At 47.4% G+C, this 21,897-nt stretch overlaps 1 protein-coding gene across 10 annotated transcripts in view; it reads left to right on the plus strand.

The window, feature by feature from the left end:
- The window catches only part of MGAT5 (alpha-1,6-mannosylglycoprotein 6-beta-N-acetylglucosaminyltransferase), a 327,811-nt gene that overhangs the window by 298,739 nt on the left and 7,175 nt on the right, over window positions 1-21,897 (plus strand). For all 10 annotated transcript variants that reach the window (XM_031008588.2, XM_031008589.3, XM_019022285.4 and 7 more), the window contains 2 exons: window positions 2,650-2,724; window positions 16,072-16,229. In XM_031008588.2, coding sequence (XP_030864448.2) covers window positions 2,650-2,724; window positions 16,072-16,229 — 233 coding nt within the window. The remainder of the gene's footprint in view (window positions 1-2,649; window positions 2,725-16,071; window positions 16,230-21,897) is intronic.

A 21,897-nucleotide genomic window follows, 5' to 3' on the forward strand; every position in this document is an offset into this window, starting at 1 on the left:
TGGAGACAGGAAATCTCAGGAGGGAGGTCAAGAAGAGAAAATGGAGGGGAAGATAAGGGAAAATTTCCAAGGTCAGCAGGAACTTCACAGTGCAATCTGTAGGCATCCTTCCTGTGGCCCTCGCCATATGAGTAACAGTCCTTTTTTTTTTTTTTTTTTCTTTTTTTTTAACAAAGCAGGATGCCCAAGAATACTTCCTTGCTTCTCCACAGCTGGCCTAGCTTGGGTTTCTCAATGACTGGATGTGATTTAGCATTCTCCTTCATTCTGTCCCCCAAAGAGGCCTTCACTTGTTCCTAAAGAACTTTTATGCAGAAAACTGCCCGCTCTCCCAGCCCCGAGTCCACATTAACAGCTGTCACTTCAGAGGCTTGCCAGGACTCTGAAGAGCTTTCCAATGCAGAAGCCCCTGCCTGCCCTCACCCACAGGGTCCAGCAATATAGACCTACCTTCTGACTCACCGACTTCCTTCCTTCCTTCCTTCCTTCCTTCCTTCATTCCTTCCGTCCCTCCATCTCTCCCTCCTTTTTGCTTTTCTTTTATAGGAAAATTGTTTGCTTCATATCCTTTAAAACAGTGAACTGCCCCAAAGCAGTGAATGAGTCAACATCCCTTTGGTTAAAGTGGGCTAGGTTGGTAGGAGAACAGAGGAGGAGCCATTTTTCTGTATTTTTGGCTTTGAACCCTTTGAATTAACTTTCTTTCATTTTCTAATGGATTCCCTTTGGAATGTTGTTGGAATGGCGCTTGGGTACTCGGCGTGCTTCCTAACATAACTAAATCTGTTCATCTCATGAAAGATGACCATGGATGTTTATTTCACTGTACAAATCCTACTTTAACACTGATAAACGAACCCAGATATGCCATGTTCTTTGTTTTAGATCATTGCTTCTATGAATCTTTGAGAGGAAACTTATCTCTAGGCCAGCAATAGAAAGCTTCTGGAGTCACCCATGGGTTGAGTAAACATCCTTTAAAAGAAAAGAAAAAATTTTACATTTTGTGTGAAGGGCTGTGTCTGGGTTAGAGAGGGAACAGTAAGTTCAAAAGCTTGAGTTGACAAGGAACAAACTGAGAACATGAAAGTCAGTTCTTCATAGTATTTTGAGCTCTTCAGAGATGAGCTGTCTAGGAATAGAGTGACCTCTCTCTTCTTGTAGAATAGTCTGCCATGATATTACAATATTTACGGCTCAGCCTCTTTGAGCTCTATTCTGACAGCTGTAGGCCACTGTGGCCCACATTTGGCATTTGTTCAGCATTTGAAGACAACTAAAATTTCTGAAAATCATGGTTGAAGATTTCAATGTAATGTGTGATTTGGCACACGAGAAAGGGGGAGATGATGCCCTGAGACCAACTGCTTGGCTGCCAACTAAGGAATGTTATTTCTGTTCATTGTCCCATTTTCAGCAAGCTTCAATTATAGAAGTTTTGCCTAGTTCTCCACCCTGTAGATTCCAGCAAACATTTTAGAGGTAGCTGGTGCTGGTGAAGGTGCCCCCCCCATCTACCCTATTGCTGAGAGGAGCTGTTGGGCTCCCTGAAGCAATAATAGACTATATTGCTGGTGATTTTCTCTCAAATGAAATTTCCATTTTAGATTGGTAATACCCCTGAAAGCACAGGCCTCATAGTGTTGGCAGACACTGTGCAGCAGAGATCAAACCCACATTTCTTCCCCTTCTCCAAGGTGTCACAATATTGATAAGATTGCCTCCTCTACCCTAATGAAGCATCCTGTAGAATTTCCTACTCCCCTCAAATAAAATCGGGCTCTTTAGCATAGAAACCTCAAGGCTTTTTTGGAAATTCAGTGAATTTTCCACCTCATCTCACCAGTTCCCATAATTGTAACAGCTCAGGTAACTGAGCTGCAGTTACCTACTGTCCTTTCATGTTAAAGACCACACTACTTGTTCACCAAGGATGTCTTCAGCATCTTGGCCCTCTCCAGTTTGGGCCTGCTAGACTCACAGCCTGCCTTAAAAGCCCAGCATGAGTAGAAGTCTGCTTTGACCCTCTAGCCTCCCAGGACCCCCTAGCTGACTTCTTGTGACACTTTATAACTTTATTTTTACACCCTGAGTTCTTTGGTTACAGGCTAACCTCACCTACAAATACAGACCAAATACAGGTCACTGTCACGGATCCTTCAGCTGCTCATTGTTGCCTTACATCAGTGACCATGCATTCATTCAACAGATGTTTGCTAATTTCCTATATGTCCCACACTGTGCTCATCACTAGAATGTAAAGATGACCCAACAGCATGGACTCTGCCCTGTGGAAATTACCTGCTAGCAAGTGATAACTTCCATCTTTTGTTGAATGCCCACTATGTGCTAGTCACTAAACTAAGCACCTTTTTTCTCCCAGATAATCTTTGCAGCTTAAAAGAGGTGAGTTTTTCTTATCACCCTTTTACATATGAGGAACCTGAGACTTAGAGATGGCAAGTCATTTGCTCAGAGTCCCACACCTAGTAAGGATCAGCTTGAGATCACGACTTGCAAGTCCATAGTCAACCCTCATGAGGCCGACTCCTGGTGTTAGCACCCGTGTATTGAGTGAGTCAGAGGACTGAGGAGGTGCTACATGTTCTCTGTCCTTCTCCTTCATGGTATCATGCTCTGTTTCCACAGATTGAGCCATACATGCCATATGAATTTACGTGCGAGGGGATGCTACAGAGAATCAATGCTTTCATTGAAAAACAGGTAAGGCTTATCAGAAGTCAGTCTGTCTTTGCTGTGTACTGCTTCCTGTGATGCCGTAGGGCTCTCAAGAACAGTTAAGAGCTCACTGTGTTTCTGTGGCTATTTTCCTGCTTTGGGAGACTCTAGAAGCTGGATAATTGTAGCACTGTCATGGTCACCCAAGAGAACCAGTATTCCCTTGGAGTAGGTATGTTCTTGATGACAGTGTAAGGTGAAATGGAAACTTATAACAAGAGAGATGGGATGATTACTGTGAAGATGCCCCTGACCATCAGGGTCTGTGCCCTGAGTGGGTTCTGAGGCCCATTCTCACCTTAAGAAAGGCAAGAATTGAAACCAGCTTTTTCTAAGCATTATTTTAATAATACATGTTCAGCAATTCTAAATGTTAGGACTTTTTAGAGGTTTTCAGACATCTTCTAAAAGCAGGACCCTTTGTCAAATGAAACCTTACATGTATATAAAACAGATAAAAAGCAGGACAAAGCCAAGGAGGGTGCTAAGAGTCCCACCTTCCCCAACAAGGTTTGGAAACTGCAGCATGTGCTCCTAGAAGTAAAGGCCAGGAGCCTGTTGCTATCATTTTATAGCATTTTAATTCCTTGGACTTCAAAAGCAACACAGAGCTAGAAATAGATGGACTCAGAACCCCTGTGGGTAGGAGAATATGAACTCTTTGACTAGATTCCAGAAATAAGGTGCTCTTCCTAAAGGATAAAGCATTTTTTAAGGCAATCAAGGGATCTTTACACAATAGGGGATGAGGATGGTGCAAGCTGAAAATAGAAATGGTGTATTGAAAATCTAAGTAGGCCCAAGGTGGTCTTCAAAGGAAGAGTTGATGGTTTGAGGAGACTGAAACTGTGGCGAGCAGCCAGCAGCCCTGGGTGCTGCTGTTGGAGATGGGAGCCGTGGTCATATACTTCGGGGTGGTGTGTCTGATATGCTGAGCTTTTGTTAGCAGCAAGAGAGCGTGCTCTGCAGCCAGGCCATGTGGGTTTTACTCCTGGCACCATGTGTTTCTAGTTATATGACTTGGGCAAGTTACTTGGCCTCTCTATGCCTTAGTTTCCTTGTCTGTAAAATAAGGATGATGCTAATAGGACCTACTTCATAGGGCTGATGTGAGGATTTAATGAGCTAATACATACAAAGTGCTTAGAACAGAGCCTGGCACATACATAGTGCTCAATAAATGCAAACTGGTACTGTTGATTATTTAATACATTATGCTATATTGTATTGTAATACACTACTTTGTAGTACAATTATTTGGTTTCACGAGAAACCATTTGAATCTTTATCTCATTCAGCCTTTATATGACACCAGAATGACAGTATCATCACAACTCTAGCAACCACATCCATACAGATTTTGTGCCAGCATGTGCCAGACACATCATAATATAACATCTCATTTAATTCTCACAGTAATTCCAGGAGGTGGTAGTAATAACCCCATTATCTGGACAGTGGAAACCAAGACTCACAGTTATCAGGCTCACAGATTGTGGAATCAAGATTTGATACTGGTTTGATGTGAGGCCAAGTCTACACCAACCATGCTTACCAGGGCCTCAGGAGACAGAAGGTGTCCATAGCTTTGCTTCTCGTCTTCTTGCATCATCAAGGGCTGCTCACCCTTCCTGCAGCTGCAAAGAGGAGTTGCAGGGCCTCCTTCAGTTGTGGGTCTTAAGACATCACAGCTCTTGCCGCCATCTCGGCAGCTCTCTTGAGATCATACTAAGATCCCTGCAGCTGCTGCTGAAACCCTCTTTGCCTGTCTCCATGTCCTCTTAGGGAAAATAGTTACCCAACTGCCAGGCATAAATGACTCTTGATCAGGTTTATTTGAAGGCTTTTATTTCTCCCCTGAGGCTCAGGAATTCCAGCCAGTCTTTAAAAGTTACCAGGTCCTCTGTAAGTCTTGCTGGGCTTCCTTTCAAACAGGAAGGTCCTGTTCCCCAAATAGACCTTGCTAAATGCTCCATAATGCAGAGGCTGCACCTGGCTTCACCTCTATATCCCTAGTAACCTGCTGGACACATGGTCGGTGCATAGTAACTTCCAGGTGACAGAAACAATGAAGGAAGGAAGGGAGGAAGGGAGGGTGAGTGTGCTTTTTATTCCTGTGTGTCAGGAACCAGGAAGCTCATCTTGGACTTCATGATTTGGAATACATGTTACCAAAATTGTCTGCTGGCAAGCATGCTAATAAAACTGCACCCCCCCCCACCCCCTCCACCCCCACCATATAGGCCTTTCTGCAGAGATCTGCAGTTCACAGAAATCCAGAGGTTTCTTTTTTGCCTGCTGTTGTTGATTCATTCTTCTACTCTGAATTATTTGTCAGCTGGAACATGCCATGGGCTGTGTGGTCAGTTGGGGAGGACAATAGCTCCAGGTCCCCATCCCTGCCCTCAAGTAGCTGCAAGTTTCATGGAGAAGGCAGCCAAGTCCAGAGGCAGTAAGTGCCACTGCTGTAGGTTCAGCCTGGTAATAGTGAAGCAACAGGATGCTTTGGGATCACATGGCCCAGCCCGCCGAGGGAGGACGGGGGAGAAATGGTAGAGTGTATCTGAAGGCATCTTGCAGGAGGTGAGTCCTGAAGGCAAACTGGTAGCACAGACTGAAGGCTGGACAAGTCCAGATGTGAAGGCCTGGAGGGGGGAGAAATGTCATGGGGAATGATAGGCACTTGACTGAAGAGAGGGATGAGGTAAGAGACCAGGCTGGAGGAGGAGATTGCAGAGTGTGAAAAGACGCTGAGGCTCGGCTGAAGAATTCCAGTTTGATTCTGGGATAATAGGAAGCTAAAGAAGGGCTTTGTCACAGGCTAAGGGGCAGTGGAACTGTCAGATTGGTGCTTAGAAAAATCATTCCAGGAATCTTGTGTTAGGGGCATTTCTTATTAAACATTCTCCAAATGTTCCTAAATGAGCAATAAAGGGGGCCTATTTTGAGTTTATCTCAGAGATTCTATTGAACCCAGAATGTTCCCCTGATGCCAGAAGGAAGATAGGAAGCCAAGATCCCGTTGGTTCACAGATTGGGTCTGCTACCTCTTCTAGCTCCAGACCCCAGTGTTTTAGAGGTTGGAGTATTCATTATTTTTTGCAACTAGACGAATATCTTCAAAGGGCAGCGAGGATGGAGAGGAGATGTTCCTGGTATGAACAAGAAAGCCTGCAGCTCCGAGGAGGCCCTTCCCATCCCTTGAACGGTAGGACCACTGCAGCCCTAATTAGGCCGATATCTGCCTTCAGAGTTCTCCATGTGATCTGCAAGGAGAACACAGAAGCTTTTACCCCAGAAACCTTTCAGGGTTGTCCGTCATGCTCAGCCAAGGCAGTGGGAGCCAGAGGGAGCCAACAGACAGCAATCGAGGGCACCCTGGGCTTCAGTGTGCAGTTGAGCAGTCGCCAGCAGGAAACCCACCTCATACCCAGCCCTCCCTGGGTACAGGCACCCAATGAGAAAGACTCCTGGATCTAGGAAAACCACTTGCTCTTTTCTCTTAATGTCCCCACTTCCTTTACTATACTGAAAATGTTGATTCAGAGTGCATGCTCTTTTAAATCAGCTTTCTCAAAGAGATGCTGTCTCCAGCAGGGAGAACTTCTTTGTAATCTAAGATCAAGCACTGTTGTTCCCTATCCTCAGTATGTCTGGGCTTGTTAAGGTTTTCATTATGCATTTCTTGGGAAAGTCTTTTGTATTAGCCTCAGGTCAGAGAGTATAGCAGGACTTTTTTGAAGGAATGGCAATTTCAGATTGATTTATTAAAACCATACATATGCTCTCGAATTATATTTTCTATTTCCTGTAAAGACACTGTAAATATATAGCATGGTCACAGTCATGTTAATTTGTAAAGAGCTGTGTGATTCATCTGAGAAGCATTCTGGAGAGATGGAGGGTAAAAAAAGAGTTAACTCCAACAATGGCTGTGGAATCAGCTGAAGGTCCTAGGATGTCTGTTCATCAGAGCCCAGAATAAGCCCACTATGGAGTGTTCTAGATGCAAGGACAAGCCTGTTGTGAATCTGGATAGTCCAAAGGTGGGAGCAATGGTAGAGGTGACAGATTGCAAGGAAAGAGGGAGAAATTGAAAAGGGGAGAAGGTTGGTACTAGCTTGAGGAATGTTTACTCTTGAGAAATCAATAGCTTTTGTTTACCCAGCCTTTCCTGCACCCAGAGAGACTAGGCAGGTAATGATTAAGCACAGAACCCTAGCAGCTGACTGCCTGGGTTCACATCTTAGCTCTGCTTGTCACTGTGTTTCTGACCTTGGGCAAGTTACCTAACATCTCTATGCTCTTTCCTCTTCTGAGAAATAGGGATAATGCAACCTACCCATCAGGCTGGTGAAGGAAAAGGTAGTTTGATAATGTTTAGCACTAAGAACAATGCCTGGCCCATGTGGGTGCTCTCAAAGCCTTCGCTACGAGTTGCCGCAGGAGCCCAGAAACCAACCAAGGTGTGTTTTTCAAACTGGCTCACTGAGATATAGTTTACAGACCATAAAGTTCACTGCATATAAGGACACAATTCAATTTTTTTTTTAGCAAATTGGTAGTGTTACACAACTACCACCACACTCTAGTTTTGCAGCATTTCCATCACCCCAAAAAACTCATTTGTCCCTGTTAGCAATCAATCCTTGCTCCCACCCCAGGCCTAGGAAACCACTGATCTGTTTCCTGCCTTTTTAGATGAGCCTTTTCTGGAGATTTCTGGCTTTCACTTAGCATGATGTTTTGGGGGTTCACCCGTGTTGTTAAATGTGTCAGAACTGATTTTATTGCTGAATAGTATTCCATGTATGTACAGATTAATATCACAATTTGTTTATCCGTTCACCAATTGATAGGCTTTTGGGTTATATCCACATTTTGACTAATGTGGTAGGTGCTGTTGTGAACATTCACATGCAATCTGTGTATGGACCTGTTTTCGTTTCTCCTGGGTAGACTCCTAGAAGTGTGTGAATAAGGTAGATTTCTGTTCTGGCTCTTCAAAGGTGAGTTTTTTGTTCAGTGGAATTTTGCATGTGTAGAGACAATCCATGGAGATTGCTGCCTACTGCTCAGTTTTATAGGCACCGTCACTGTTTCTTTTGTGGAAACAAAAATTCACACTCACTTCTGGGAAACAACCTCTGGGGCCGTGTTTGGACACGGTTCACTGTGTTTTAAGGGAAAGCATACGCCGAGAATGGTCGGTTTCAGCCTGGCACCTGAAGTGTGCTAATCCAGTCAGTTACTCAATATTTATGGAACACTTCCTGTGCCAGGCCCTGGATTTCTCAGCTGTAACACAGATAACCAATATGTGCCTTATCCCTCAAGTAGCTGACCGAACGGGGCCCAGACCCCATTTTCATGGTCCTACCTGTCCTACCAACTTTTTTTTTTTTTTTTGCCGATTTCTGGTTTTTCTTGCTCTAGATCCTGCCTGCAGACATTTATATTTGAACCTGTGTTCTTGGTTCCAGACAATGTGGGTTCCCACCAGAACCCACTTGCACCGAACTCTCATGGGCTTATTAGTAACTCTGTGAAAGACTTGGCTGCAGTGGGTGGGCTGAGGGGTTTCTGGACCCCCTTCACACACCACTTAGCCCTCTCTGACTGGCCCTTCTGTTACCACTCCTCTGCTTTGCTCTGAACAAGTGACCCTTCCCCTGGCCCAGCAAACCAAGAGGGCGTGAACAAGCCAGTCCCGCTACCTAGCGCTTCTCCCAGGGAGCATTCTCCTCGGCCCTTCTCTGGCCCCTTCTGTATTTTTATGGTGTTTTCCCCAGGCTGCTAATTAATTAGCCTTCTTTACAAAGGCGGCGCTCTTACCTCTTCTTCAGGGTTGGCTGTGTTCATTTGTTTAGAACATTGTTCCGTCTCATAAATTGGTTGGTTATTAGACTTTTTGTTGGTTTATGACTACTGCATGGAAATTTCAGGATAGTCAAGCGCATTTAGAGAAATTTGGTGACTGGTTGAAATAATTGTTAGGGAAGGATGCAGATGTTCTGTGTTCTAAGCAGGCTTGTTAACCAGATTGGAAATTACTGTTTATATCTCATTGTTGCTGCATAGGAGCTCGTTGAGTTAGAATAGTTTCCTTTTCTACTTCTGCTACTGTCAAAGCCTCAAGATGCAAAACACATTCAGTTTAGTTGAGCAGCTCCTGCAGTCTGTTCCCAGCACCAACTATCTGCAAAGCGCCATGTTAGAGGTAAGCTGCTAACTTCCATACGGCCTACAAAACCCAGATGGCCTTCCCTATCTCCTGGAAGCCTTCTCTGACTGCTACCACCACTTTCCCCTTCCCTAGAGTTAATCTTTTCCTTTCTGCAAGTGGCCTCCGCATCCTATTTGGGCATTTGTTTCATACTGTTCGGTAATTTTTTAGCATTGGCCTCTCTTACTAGACTGCACACTGAACCTCTGAGTCCAGGGACTGTGTCTCCTTCATGTTTGTATTTCCAGCACCCAGTGGGAGACTTTAATAGTCATTGGTAAAGTACTGAATGAATGAGGAAACCTTCAAAGCCAGCTTACATGAGTGTTTCATGGGGATTTGTTGAACAGAGATGCCCTGTCTCAGGGTCTCAGTCCCGTATCTCTCTCCTGTGCTGTTGTGGCAGCTTCCTGTCTCTCTGCTGCTGCTTTGCTCCTGCAGTCCGTTCCCAGCATGCAGATCCCATCACCCCTCTTCCTGGAAATCTCCAGTGTCTTCCATCTTACTTCAAGGAAAAGCTAGAGCATTCAATTAGACCCCAAAGATCTGACTCCCAGGGCCCTCCTGAACCCCATCACTTCTGACCCATAATATACACACTCTACCAAGCTACCCAGAAGCGCCTGCTCCCCCTGGAATGTACTTCCTTGTCAAATTTTCTGATCTAGATGTTCCTCTGCCTAGAATGTTCTTCCCAGATGCTTGCATGGCTCACTTCTTTACTTCCTCGTGTCTTTTCCCAGCTGCCACCATTTCAGTGATGCCTTATCAGGACATCATCTCTGCCAACAGTCTCACTTCATTCTTTTCTAGAATACTTACCACCTTTTAATGTACTATATATATTGACTTATCCATTGTTTTTTTGTCTCCCTCACTGAATGCAAGCCCTATGAGGGCAGGGGTTTGTGGTTCCTCTGGTTCATCATCCTTTCCCTCGCACTCCAGGGACTAGATTGCACGTCGTCATGGTGACAGCCAACATGCAGATGGTGTTTTTGTGTCAGGCGCTTTTCTGAGCACGTTATACATTATGATTAATAAACGGAGGAGGTAAGAGTCCACCAGGCAGTCTGAGCTCTGAGCCCTTATGCTTTTCTGCCTAGTAGCAAGTATTTGTTCAAAGAATGAAGGAATGAGTACTTATGATAAGGAGATAAGGCAAGTTGGCACTGCCTTATTAGCCTGTACTGCAGTTGAATGAAACAGAGGATGCCCAGCCTTCTCTGAGCACCCAATGGGACTGGCACTTATGGGAGAGAAGAGGCTATGACAGGGGCTTCCATTTCAGTTGTGCCCTAAAAGCAGCTGGGCCAAAAAGTGGATCTTGTGGATGTAGGTGAATTATCATATGTAATCAGCCAACTCAACTTTTACCTCCAGACTCTTGCAGCAAAGAATGGTCAACCTTGGAACATTATCTTTAACATCTCAAAGTTCTTTCTTATCAGTCACCTCATTTTCTTCTCACAGGAATTAGATAAGGAGGGAAGGACAGATGGCATCATCCTCATTTTATGTGTGAGAGCAGGCAGAGCTGAAGAGACATCTATGAAGTCCCACAGCTGGGAGCCAGAATCCTAACCCAGATCCCCAGCTTTCTCCTGCCACCTTCAGGCCTCCCTCTGTTCAGTGTGATCATCTTTAGACTCGCCAGGTGGCAGCAAGCTTTGAGAAGGTCCTGCTGCTATTTTTACTATTCCTGATTCTGTTGACCCCCAAAACAGACTGCTGAGAGGATGCTAGACCATGCTCCTGGGGAGCACCAGAAAGGGTTCCTGGAGCTCCAGTGTTCAGCTGCAGGATTGAACTAAGCACACCCGTTGAGGGGGACCTTGAGAGGGAAGGCTGCTATAGTTTACAAAGAAATGAACAAATAGGGCATATCAGCCCTGCAGTGCAGCTTTAAGGACATCTCCCATGGTTTGGGCCTTGCGGTGCCATCCTGCCCTGCTGGACCTGAGGTGCAAGATGTCCATTCATCTAGGGCTGCCCCAGATTCTGCAGATGTCTCCGATGCAGTACCTTGGAAGCTCTACGGGGCACAGGCAGCTCTTCCAGGAAGGGCTAACAGGTGGAAAAGGAGCATTTATGGAGCATCTGCCATTTGCCAGCATTCTGCTCAGCTCCATGTCTTACTATCTGTTAGCCTCACTCTCTGCAGACAAGCAGGAGATGAGACCAGACTGGGTAACACGCCCAAAGCACCACAGTGGTGGGGCAAGGCTCCCAATCTGCTCCTTTTGACTTGAAGCACATTCCATCGCCATATCACTCATCACTTCCTCCTTGTCAAACAAAGCAAGACTCTGCACTAGCTTCAGGGTTTTGTTTTGTTTTTTGACATGGAGTCTCGCTCTGTCACCCAGGCTGGAGAGCAGTGGCGCCATCTCGGCTCACGGCAACCTCCGCCTCCCGGGTTCAAGCAATTCTCCTGTCTTAGCCTCCTGGGTAGCTGGGATTACAGGCGCGCGCCACCATGCCTGGCAATTTTTTTGTATTTTTAGTAGAGATGGGATTTTACCACATTGGTCAGGCTGGTCTCAAACTCCTCAGCTCAGGTGATCCACCCACCTTGGCCTCCCAAAGTGCTGGGATTACAGGCATGAGCCACCCTGCCCGGCCTCTAGCTTCAGTGTTAACCTTTGTGCTGCTTCCTGTACCCCATGAGGCTGAGCATGAATAAGAAGCCAAGTTTCTAAAGAGTCTTCAAACTCAGTAGGTACAGAGATACTGCCCTCAGCTCTGTTTGTAGATGTCATGTAAGTAGAGATGTTCCACAGTTTTCTTGCCAGCCATGAAAGCCTAAACAGGAGCTTTCAGCCTTCGTGGGTCTTCATTTCCCCAGCCTAATCCAGGACTGGGTCAAGCCAAATCCAAGGTGCAGAGAGAAACATTCCCACTTGGCTTCTTCTGATGTAAATGATGTGATCTGGTCTAGATTTCCCGGTTGACTTATCTTTTCTGTTCAGTCACATGATTTGGTGTATGTGGATTTTAAAATCTCTTTATTATAAAATTTAAAGGCTGCAGAAGTTATCCAGTTGCTCCTAAAGAATTACAGGTTGAGCGGGCTGGCATGGTGGCTTACACCTGTAATCCCACACTTTGGGAGGCCAAGGCAAGCGAATCCCCTGAGGCTAGGAGTTCGAGGTCAGCCTGGCAAACATGGCGAAACCCCGTCTTTACTAAAAATACAAAAATTAGCTGCGTGTGATGGCATGTACCTGTAACCCCAGGTACTCAGGAGACTGAGGCAGGAGAATCACATGAACCTGGCAGAGGGAGGTTGCAGTGAACCAAGATCATGCCACTGCACTCCTGCCTGGGTGACACAGCGAGACTCCGTCTCAAAAAAAAAAAAAAAAAAAAAAAGATTTACAGGTTGAGTATCCCTAATCTGAAAATCCAAAATGCTCCAAAATCTGAAACTTTCTGAGCACCAACATGACACTACCATGGAAAATTTCACACATAAAAGTACTTTAACTTTGTGTAATGCTCAAATGTATTTAAAATATTTTTTTAAATTACCTTTAGCCTCCATGTTTAAGATATATATGAAACATAAATGAATTTTATGTTGAGATTTGGGTCTCATCTCAAAGATAGCTTATTATATATGTAAATATTCCAAAATCTGAAAAAATCCAAACACTTCTCATCCTAAGCATTTCAGATAAGGGATATTCAACCTATATAAACAAAGTTGCTTGCATTAGCCAACCAGAAAAACAACCAAAAAACACTTTACCTTTTCCAATGCCCATGCCCCCACTCAGCTCTGATCATCAGTAACTCCATTGATCACTGTGTGCTTTCATTCTTCCTGTCTGATGACAGCTGTCCCGATGGGATGGGCAGAGTGTCAAAGGCCAGCCAGCAGGTTTCCTGTCACCTAAGAAAGCAACGGCCACCAGTGATCACTGTGCCCCCATTCAGGGTCTCACAGGTCTGTACAGTCATGCTGTCAGCCTTAGTAGCAGCATTCAGACTCAAGTTACCTTGCGACCCATGGCTTAACAGGGGCCTGGATTGTGATGAAAATCACCATGAATATAAGGAGTCATTTGAGGGTCTTCTGTCTAGTTGTCTGTCTCTGGTGGTGCCCAGGGCTGTATGGGTCCTGGGGCACTCTGCTTACCCACTCACCCACTGTGCATCATTTTCAGAAGAGTAAGCTGCATCCTAATATCCCTCAATAATCCAATATGTTTCTTTTCATCTCTGAATTATTAGACCTTCCTGGAATTCTATTTGCAGCTGATAGGAATCCAAGTTCTAGGTTTCCTGCCAACTCTTCGGTGAAGCATTTTGCTCATTAACCACCAAAATTCATTCGGGCTGGAGTAGTCGAATCCCCTCATCATAGGAACACATGAGTGGAAGGCAGCAGTGGGTTTGCCTGCCTTGTTGGAATCAGGATCCTTGATTTAAGGAGACTCTAAGAGAAGCTAGCACCAAGTAACCTAGTAGTAACCTACAGCTGCCTTTCTCAGCAGGCAATGCCTTTCTCAGCATTTCCTCCTTCAAGGAGAAGGGAAGAAGCAATAACCCTAAGAAATCATCAGTATCATCATCTTCCTTTTTCTGATGAGGAAACTAAGGCTTCAGACTGTTAGGTATTTTGCCCAAAGGCTCACATAGCTGGTAAAGCAAGAGGCAGGATGTGCTCTCAGGGCCAGCTGCCCACAGAGCCTTCGGTGGGTTTTGCTTTGCTCTTTCTTACTGTCTTTTGGCTCATTAAAAGTAACACAAGGCCGGGCGCGGTGGCTCACACCTGTAATCCCGGCACTTTGGGAGGTCGAGGTGGGCAGATCACCTGAGGTCAGGAGATCGAGACCAGCCTGGCCAACATGGCAAAACCTCGTCTCTACTAAAAATACAAAAATTACTGGGTGTGGGGGTGCACACCTATAGTTCCAGCTACTGAGGAAGCTGAGGCAAGAGAATTGCGTGAATCCAGGAGGCGGAGGTGGCAGGGAACCAAGATCACACCACTGTACTCCAGCCTGGGCGACAGAACAAGACCTCGTCTCAAAAATATATATATACAAGCACAAGGTTAAAAAAAAAAAAAAAGAAAAATGGCAACAGTATGCCCTCTGGATGCAGCTCTGGGCCAGCCCCTGTTCTGGTGCTACACCCACCTCCATGCCAAGGGACCCGCCTGGCAGCATGAGACCCTCATATCCCTGTGGTGGCATTCCACTTGACAGGCAAGGGAGGGACAGAAACATTTCCTCGGCCTGCGTCAGTGCTAGGAGCCCTGGGCCCTGAGATTACTGATCAACTCCTCCTCCACACAGATCTGGAAAGGAAACGTGAGGAAAAGTAGGATACTCTAGAAGGACACACATTGAAAAGTACATCTCCTTACCACTCCTGGTGCTGGTACTCCATGTTACTTCTCAGGGGCAGTCCTCCAACCCTCTCCTCACCCCCGAGTCCTCCTTAGACCTGCTGGTTTCCTCTATTCCCTCTAGATCCCAGGGTCAACTGGCTCTGCCCCACTCGGAGCACTTAGCACACATTCTTGGTAGGGGGTGCCATATTCCTGCTCATCCTATCACATGCTACTTAGACTTCTATTTCTCTAGTTCTTGAATATACGAAATGTTGTACAGAAGATCCTCAAATAATGTCATTTTGCTATAATGTTGAGAATGAAGAAAGTTGATTCCTGGCCGGGCCCACTGTCTGTGTGGAGTCAGCCCATTCTCCCTGTATCTTCATGGGTTTTCTCCAGGGACTCTGGTTTTCTCCCACATTCCAAAGCTGGGCACCTGAGGTGAACTGGCGTGTCTACATGGTCCCAGCATGAGTGAGTGGGGGTGCGTGTGAATGCACCCCGCGATGGAACCGTATCCTGTCCAGGGCTGCTTCCCGTCTGGCACCCTGAGCTGCTGGGATAGGCTCCAGCCACCCTCAACCCTGAGCTGGAATAAGAGCGTTCGAAAACAAATGAATCGATACAAATTATTGTACAATAAAACTTCATAAAGTCTACGATAATCATACACATGCAAGAAATCAGAGAGAAGGGAACAGACCAGCTGGTGGAGGCAGGCCTGATTGCGGTGCCATGTTAGTGATTGATTGATAGTGAATTATGAGGTGGGAGGAGGCACTTCTTACGATTTTCACTTCACAAATGTGTATTCCTCGATTGAACCCACCACCACTACAACTGCCGTCACTCGCTGATTCACCAAAAATTGAGTAAATAATTTATCTTATTTGTATTTATTCATCTTTCTTAAATGTGTGTATAGCTCACATTTGTTTCAATGTTTAATATTAGAAGTGTTTTGGGTCTTTATTTAGAAGTTTGGTGATGTTTTTTGACAAGAAATGTGCCATAGGAACTTAACTCTTGTTAATATCAATTAGCCTGTTGTAAAATTGGTTTCTTTATATTGTCATTTCGCTTAACGTTGCAGTTTCTGAGAGACTATTGACAACACTAAGTGAGGACTTACTGTGCTTGTTTTCAACCAACCAGCACTAAGTCCCTACCAAAGACACAGCACCATATGAGGTGGTGTCAGAAGTGTCTGCAGTCTCCTTGGCGTGATCTTCACCTCACAGCGTCAGAACCTTGCCATTGAGATAAAAGTAGCGCTTATGAAACAGTGTCGTATTAGGTAACTGCCAAGATAGGGTAGACACAGTGCCTTTGGAATCAGAGAAGAGAACAGACCAGCTGGTGGAAGCTGGTCTGAAGATGGGCCTTGAAGAGCAGAGGCTCTAAATAGCCTGGCTGCCTAAGTGTTGATGGTGATGATTGAGAATAGCCACCCTTCACGGGCAGGCCTGGTGCCAAGCTCATCACAAGTATGACCTCTCATCCTGGAGCCCTTTGTGGAAGGCACTGCTGTTGGTCCCTGTCTTGAGTTGAGTAAGCTGGTGGTTAGGGAGGTCAAGACCTGGCCTGAAGGCATATTCCAGCTGAGCCCCAATCCAGCCCATCCATGTGGCTCCCAACTCTTCCCCGCCCCTGTGCTCTCCCAGTGTGCCGCCTCCATTGCCAGGGTGGTTGGCAGGGCTGGGGATCCCCAGCTGTATCCTTGGACCTGTGGCTGATGGCTTCATTGTCGTTCTAGGACTTCTGCCATGGGCAGGTGATGTGGCCACCCCTCAGCGCACTACAGGTCAAGCTTGCTGAGCCCGGGCAGTCCTGCAAGCAGGTGTGCCAGGAGAGCCAGCTCATCTGCGAGCCTTCTTTCTTCCAGCACCTCAACAAGGACAAGGACATGCTGAAGTAAGTGCCCTGGGGTGGGGGTGGGGACTCAGCCCCTAGACTCCAGCTGGCCTTGTGGGGTAGTCAGGTGAGAGGTACAGGTTTCCTCTTCCAAGCTACTGGGCTATGGGGATAAGGTGTGGGAGCGGAGTAGGTTGCAGCAGGATTCCCCTAGAGAGTTAGCCCAGTGTTGTTACTGTTCCTGTTGGATGAGATGAAGTCACCTGGCATGATGATGTGTTTAGAATTTGAATGGGTGTGTTGTATTTGCATAAATAAAGCTGTATCTGGGTTTGAAGATTGTGGGAGGTGTTCAGCTTGCTAATGTTGACCCCAAGAACAGTGGGAGTAGAGGTGGGCACAGAGCCACAGGTATAGATGGAGCAGCTCCTCAGACCCCTGCTGGCAGCCAGGCCCCCAGCAGAGTCTGCACAGTGCAAGGGGCTGGTGGCGAGTGACATTGTTCAACCCTGGAGTCAGAAAGGAATGAGAAACATGGAGAAGGAGCTGGCACAAAACTGCCCACAACAATCTCCAAGAGCAGCCTTCTCCTGCAGCCTGTTCCCTTTTGCACTTTCTTCTAGGTCACTGACACATGGTGCATCTCAGGCCCCAGCAGACCTGAGTCTGCGGGGTCCCTTGGTAATGAGGCGAGTGTGGCACTGGGAATGCTGGCCCAGGGCTGCACAGGGGAGGCGCCTTCCTTGAATTTCTTACCTTGTGCTTGCATTACTTAGTGGCACCTTTCCTTTCCCTTTGCATTGGCATTTTGAGTTGGGCATTTGCAGTTCCCAAATTTCCATGTGAGGTTTCTTCTGGCCTCTCACCCGTGATCTTTGACAGGCCTGAATCCATTCTCTCAATTTTTATCACACCCCACCGTAGTCCACATATTGCATAATTATCTAGCCTCCCCACCCACCCACCACCTTAGTAGCTCTGATTAGGTGTTTTCTCCAAGAGACTAGCCTACAAATAATAAGACCCTGCTGTCCCAACTCCAGATATTCGATCTAGCAGGTGTACCATTCCAGGCTTAAAGAGGATGTTTAGGAAGTGGAGTGGACCTGGGGCTCAGGGCTCACCTGTCCCTGTTCAGGCTTCACACCCTGTTAGTGCTGTTGGCCATTGTTGTTATTTGTGCACCATGGTCTGAGTTGGCCTGTTTCCTGTGAGTTGTCTTATCCTTAAGTGTGGTATAAAACCCTTTGTAGGGAGAGTGTGTGGCCTCTTGTGTCCTGCCTGCTGCAGGGAAGATCTCATGAGTAGGGGTGTGAGCTATGTTTTGGTTTTTTTTTTTTTTTTTTTTTTTTTTTGAGACAGGGTCTCTCTCTTTTGCCTAGGCTGGAGTGCAGTGGCACGATCTTGGCTTACTGTAACCTCCACCTCCCAGGTGCAAGCAATTCTCACGCCTCAGCCTGGGACAAATAGCTGGGACTATAACTGCACGCCACCATGCCCAGCTAACTTTTGTATTTTTAGTAGAGACAGGGTTTTACCATGTTGGCCAGGCTGGTCTCAAACTCCTGGCCTCAGGTGATCTGCCCGCCTAGGCCTCCCAAAGTGCTGGTATTACAGGCGTGAGCCATCATGCCCGGCCCTGGTGATGCTATTTTTTTCCTGTTCTTTTTATGAGAAGACCCAGGCACAGAAGCTGCTCTGATTCCACCATGAAAACAAAAGCATAGGCCAAAAGTGGGGGCTCGGGGCGGCACCCTGCTCTGCCACCAGGCAAGCTTTAGGAGGGGGCAGTGGTCCGGGATGTCTGGAAAGCCTGTGATGGTACTGGAAGTTTCCAGTTCCACAGCGCAAATCTTGAATTGTAGGGTCCTGTGAGGGGCTTTCCACGCGCTCCTTTTGCATATAGCTCTTGGAGTAAGGTGGATTCTTGAGAACCCTGAGTCTGTCTGCATCAGAAGTCAGAATTCACTAGTTACAGACTAGGGACTGTCTGCATAAGCCCACTTCTGGAAGAAGAGATACGAGAAGCCGCATCCTGGGAATGGGACCAAATGGGACTCCTGAACAGCACGGCTTCCTTCCTGGCCAGGCAGGAGTCAGTGCTCTTGGCCCAGGGACTGTGCTCAGGGTCTGGCTCAGAGCTAGCATGGGGCCCTACAAAGGCAGGCCACCTCCAGGCCAGGGTCCAGGTCAGGGAAGGCAGGAAGGAGAAAGAGCAAATGGCCACTTCTCTCAGTTCTGCCAGTTTTCTCATCTGTAAAATGGGGATATCCTAGGTGATGGGTAAGATAATGAATAGCCCTTGCCAAAGACAGAGTAGAACACCCCTTTCTTCCAGAGAGCTTTGGGCAGTGGAGTAGGCCCGAGGCCACTGAGCCAAGACAGATAAGCCAGCCCCAGCCCTGGCCCCTCCCCACCTCCGTATCCATGCAGAGTTCACGAGAGCAAAAGGACTTGGCGTGGGGCTGTCCTGAGGCCAGGCCCTGTGCCATGGGATCGCTGGACCCCACCCCCACCTCCTACCCCACTGTAGAGATGCGGGCTTTCTTAGCAGGAGGCTAGAATGAATGCTAATTTTGCAATAAAGCCGTCTGATATTAATTCACTGAACATAAGAACCCTGCTGAATAACTTGTTCATGCATTTGTAAATACTGATAATGTTGTAAAACCCCTGCTATCTGGCAGTCTATTGAGTGCCTCCTCAGTGTGGAGGTGATCCTGGCCCATCCATATTCATAGCCAATTAGCAATTAGCAGTTCCTGCAAGCCAGTGCTGCCTTTGCATCTCCAACTTGGAGCCTGCTTTGAGCTAAGTTTAAGTTCCTTTTTCAGTCTTTGGGTATCCATAGCGTTTAAGAACCACCTGTCCTCACTCTATAGTATGACTTTAGTATATCACATCAGGGGAACCCTTTGGAGTGTCCTGTGTTGTCTTGAATCAGGGCCATTCAGGAAACCAGCCTCGAGTTCTTGTACATGCAGGGTGCAAGGGCGCAGTTGAGCACTGAAGAGGCCACCGCAGAGCACGCATGATTCAGGTGCGACCCACATCCTCTGGACAAGTCTCCTCCCAGACTGGGGTGGAGACTGGAAGATGCAGGCTCCAGGAAGTGCCAGGGTCCATTCCAGTGGGGCCCAGTGGAGAGGACCTCAGTTCCATACACAGGAGCGTGTGTTCCTGCCCAGTTTCTAATTTTGCTACCTCTTAAAGTTGTTTCTTCTACAATGTTAAATTATTGGCAACTGGGGTTGCTCTGTGCAAAGAATTCTAAGCCGTACAGTCTAGACCGAGTGCTTTGGTACCTGAGAGAGGGAAGGTGACCCTAAGTAGGCCACCTGCTCAGCCCCGCACCATGTTGCTGGGGAAGACAGTGACCCCAGCCCCATCAGGCAGGGCCAAGGGCAGAAGTCATCCAGGGACTCTGGCAAGACCCTGAACTTTTTGGTAGAAGGTTCTGATTTGGTAATACTCCTGCTGCACTCAGAGCAGCCCAGTGGAGTCTTTGCCAGGTGGGACCTGGCGAGGCAGAGCTGGAATGAACAGAGCCCTCAAGAGAGGGGGCTAAGGGAGGGAAGGCACTCAAGGGAAGGGGCAGGAGGGAAGGCACTCAAGGGAAGGGGCAGGAGGGAGGGGTGGGAGCAGCAGGTGAGACAGCAGCACTCGCCTCCTGTCCAGCGCATCCTGTCCTGTGCATTATAGGTCTGTGTCAGGAAGGGACTGGTGACTTCTCAGCCCAGTGCCTGTGACTTCAGTCACAGTGTGGCCAGCCCCATTGGAGGGAGGCTTTGCCTTTTTTTATTCTTCAAGAGCTTATAAACTGTAAACTGAGACCTGATGGGCCCAGAAACTTTAACTACCATCCTGTAAGAAACTAGGAAGAAAGGAAAGGAAGATGGCACACTGCGGTGGGGTCTCTGAGCAGGAGGATGTGCTTGTTTGTGAGACAGACACTGCAGGGACAGAGAGGCAGACATAGCACCATGCACTGCCTGGAAAGGCAGGGACCCCCTAGAGGTTGAGGATCCTGGGCTGCAGAGGCTGTCTGGTCTCCATGTGCTCTAGCGATTGGGGAAAGCTGCTTTGCTTCACTGATGACCTTTGCTCCCAAGGATAGTGGAGTCACCTTCCTGACTGCTCAGGGCTATGGGATGGGCACATGCATGCCAGTAAAAGGGAGAGCTCCCAGGGGGCTTAGAAGACACTGGGGCCCGGAAGTTGGTTAGAGCCCTGCATTCCACAGCCGAATCCATCAGTTGAACCCTTGAGGAGCTGCCTGGTGTCGGGTCTCACCTGTGGCCTGGTGAAGCATCTGCTGCTTGAGCACTCTGCGGTGGTCTCTGTGCATCACCCCAGGCAGGCTTCTGCTGCTGCAGCCTTAGCTGAATCCTGCTCACAGACACACGCTCATGTGTGCTTCTACCCTGGGAGATGGTGGCCTACAGCCTGAGTCCAGGTGACCCAGGGAGCGAGCAGGAGGGTTTTTCATGGCTCCTGACAATTATATTCCTTGCCATGGGGTCTGAGAGTGCACACGCTCATGTGTGCTTCTACCCTGGGAGATGGTGGCCTACAGCCTGAGTCCAGGTGACCCAGGGAGCGAGCAGGAGGGTTTTTCATGGCTCCTGACAATTATATTCCTTGCCATGGGGTCTGAGAGTCGCCGTAGAGATTTCTATGCTCTGGTTAGCAGTGTGCCGGCAGATGGTTTAAGTAAAGCCACAGCAGCTGCTGTAATTCACCTTAAAAAAAAAGGTCATAAGTATAAACCTGTATCCCAAGGTCATGTTCCATATGTAAACTTGTCATTCAGAATTGAGTTCCAGATATTTTTCTCTCTGTTGTCCAGTTGAGGTATTCTGTGAAGGAGCTGGTAGCTGCAAGTCTCTGACTCATTTTTCCTTTTAGGAAATCCATAAAAATTGACTTCCTGCCCTCTCCCTTCATGATTCATGACCTTAACTCCCTGGGCATCACCATCTCCCAGCTGGCATCAAGAGCAGGGGTGGTGGGGTATTTAGGGTAGTTGCAGTGCTCTCCCGGTGACTGTGGGAGCAAGAGAAGAGAGACCTGCTCTCCTGAGCAGGCCTGGGCTCCTGGTGCAGTTCACACGTGCAGGAGGTGCCGCAGGCTCTGGGGGAGGGAGGCCTGAGCACCAGTGACGTGCTGAGTTCCAGAAGCAGTTGGGGCTTCAGCTGCAACTGAGCAGGAGCCAGGCTGACAGCCTGGGAGATCTCAGCAGAAGCCCCAGCAGATGTGCGGGGAATCGCAGGATTAATGTTGGCAAGGGGAGGAAGGCCCCAGGCAGTTGGTTAGCTAGAGAAAGACAGGGCAGGAGTAGGAGAGAAAATGATGCTTTACATACACATACACATATGCATACGCATGCACGCACACAAATGCAAGTACATAAACATGCTCTACACACATGCTCATGTACACACACATATGCATACATGCACATGCAAGCCCATTTGGAAGCTTCTCAGAGGCAACGAGAAACCTCAGGCTCCCCATCCTCATCCCCTCTGTGTCAGCAGAAAAATGAGACTTCCATGAACCAAGTGAAATAGAAATGGTTGGTGTGTAAATTCATACCACTGGACAAGCAAGTGGGGAGGTGGTATAGCCCATCCGATGTCTGCCAAGGCAGGGTGATGACGACAATGACCACAATCCTGACAACAATGATGGTTGCCATTTATCCACTTACTTAGAGCTTGACTCT

The sequence above is a fragment of the Gorilla gorilla genome, chromosome 11 (genome assembly GCF_029281585.2).
Source record: "Gorilla gorilla gorilla isolate KB3781 chromosome 11, NHGRI_mGorGor1-v2.1_pri, whole genome shotgun sequence".
NCBI classification, from domain to species: Eukaryota; Metazoa; Chordata; class Mammalia; order Primates; family Hominidae; genus Gorilla; species Gorilla gorilla.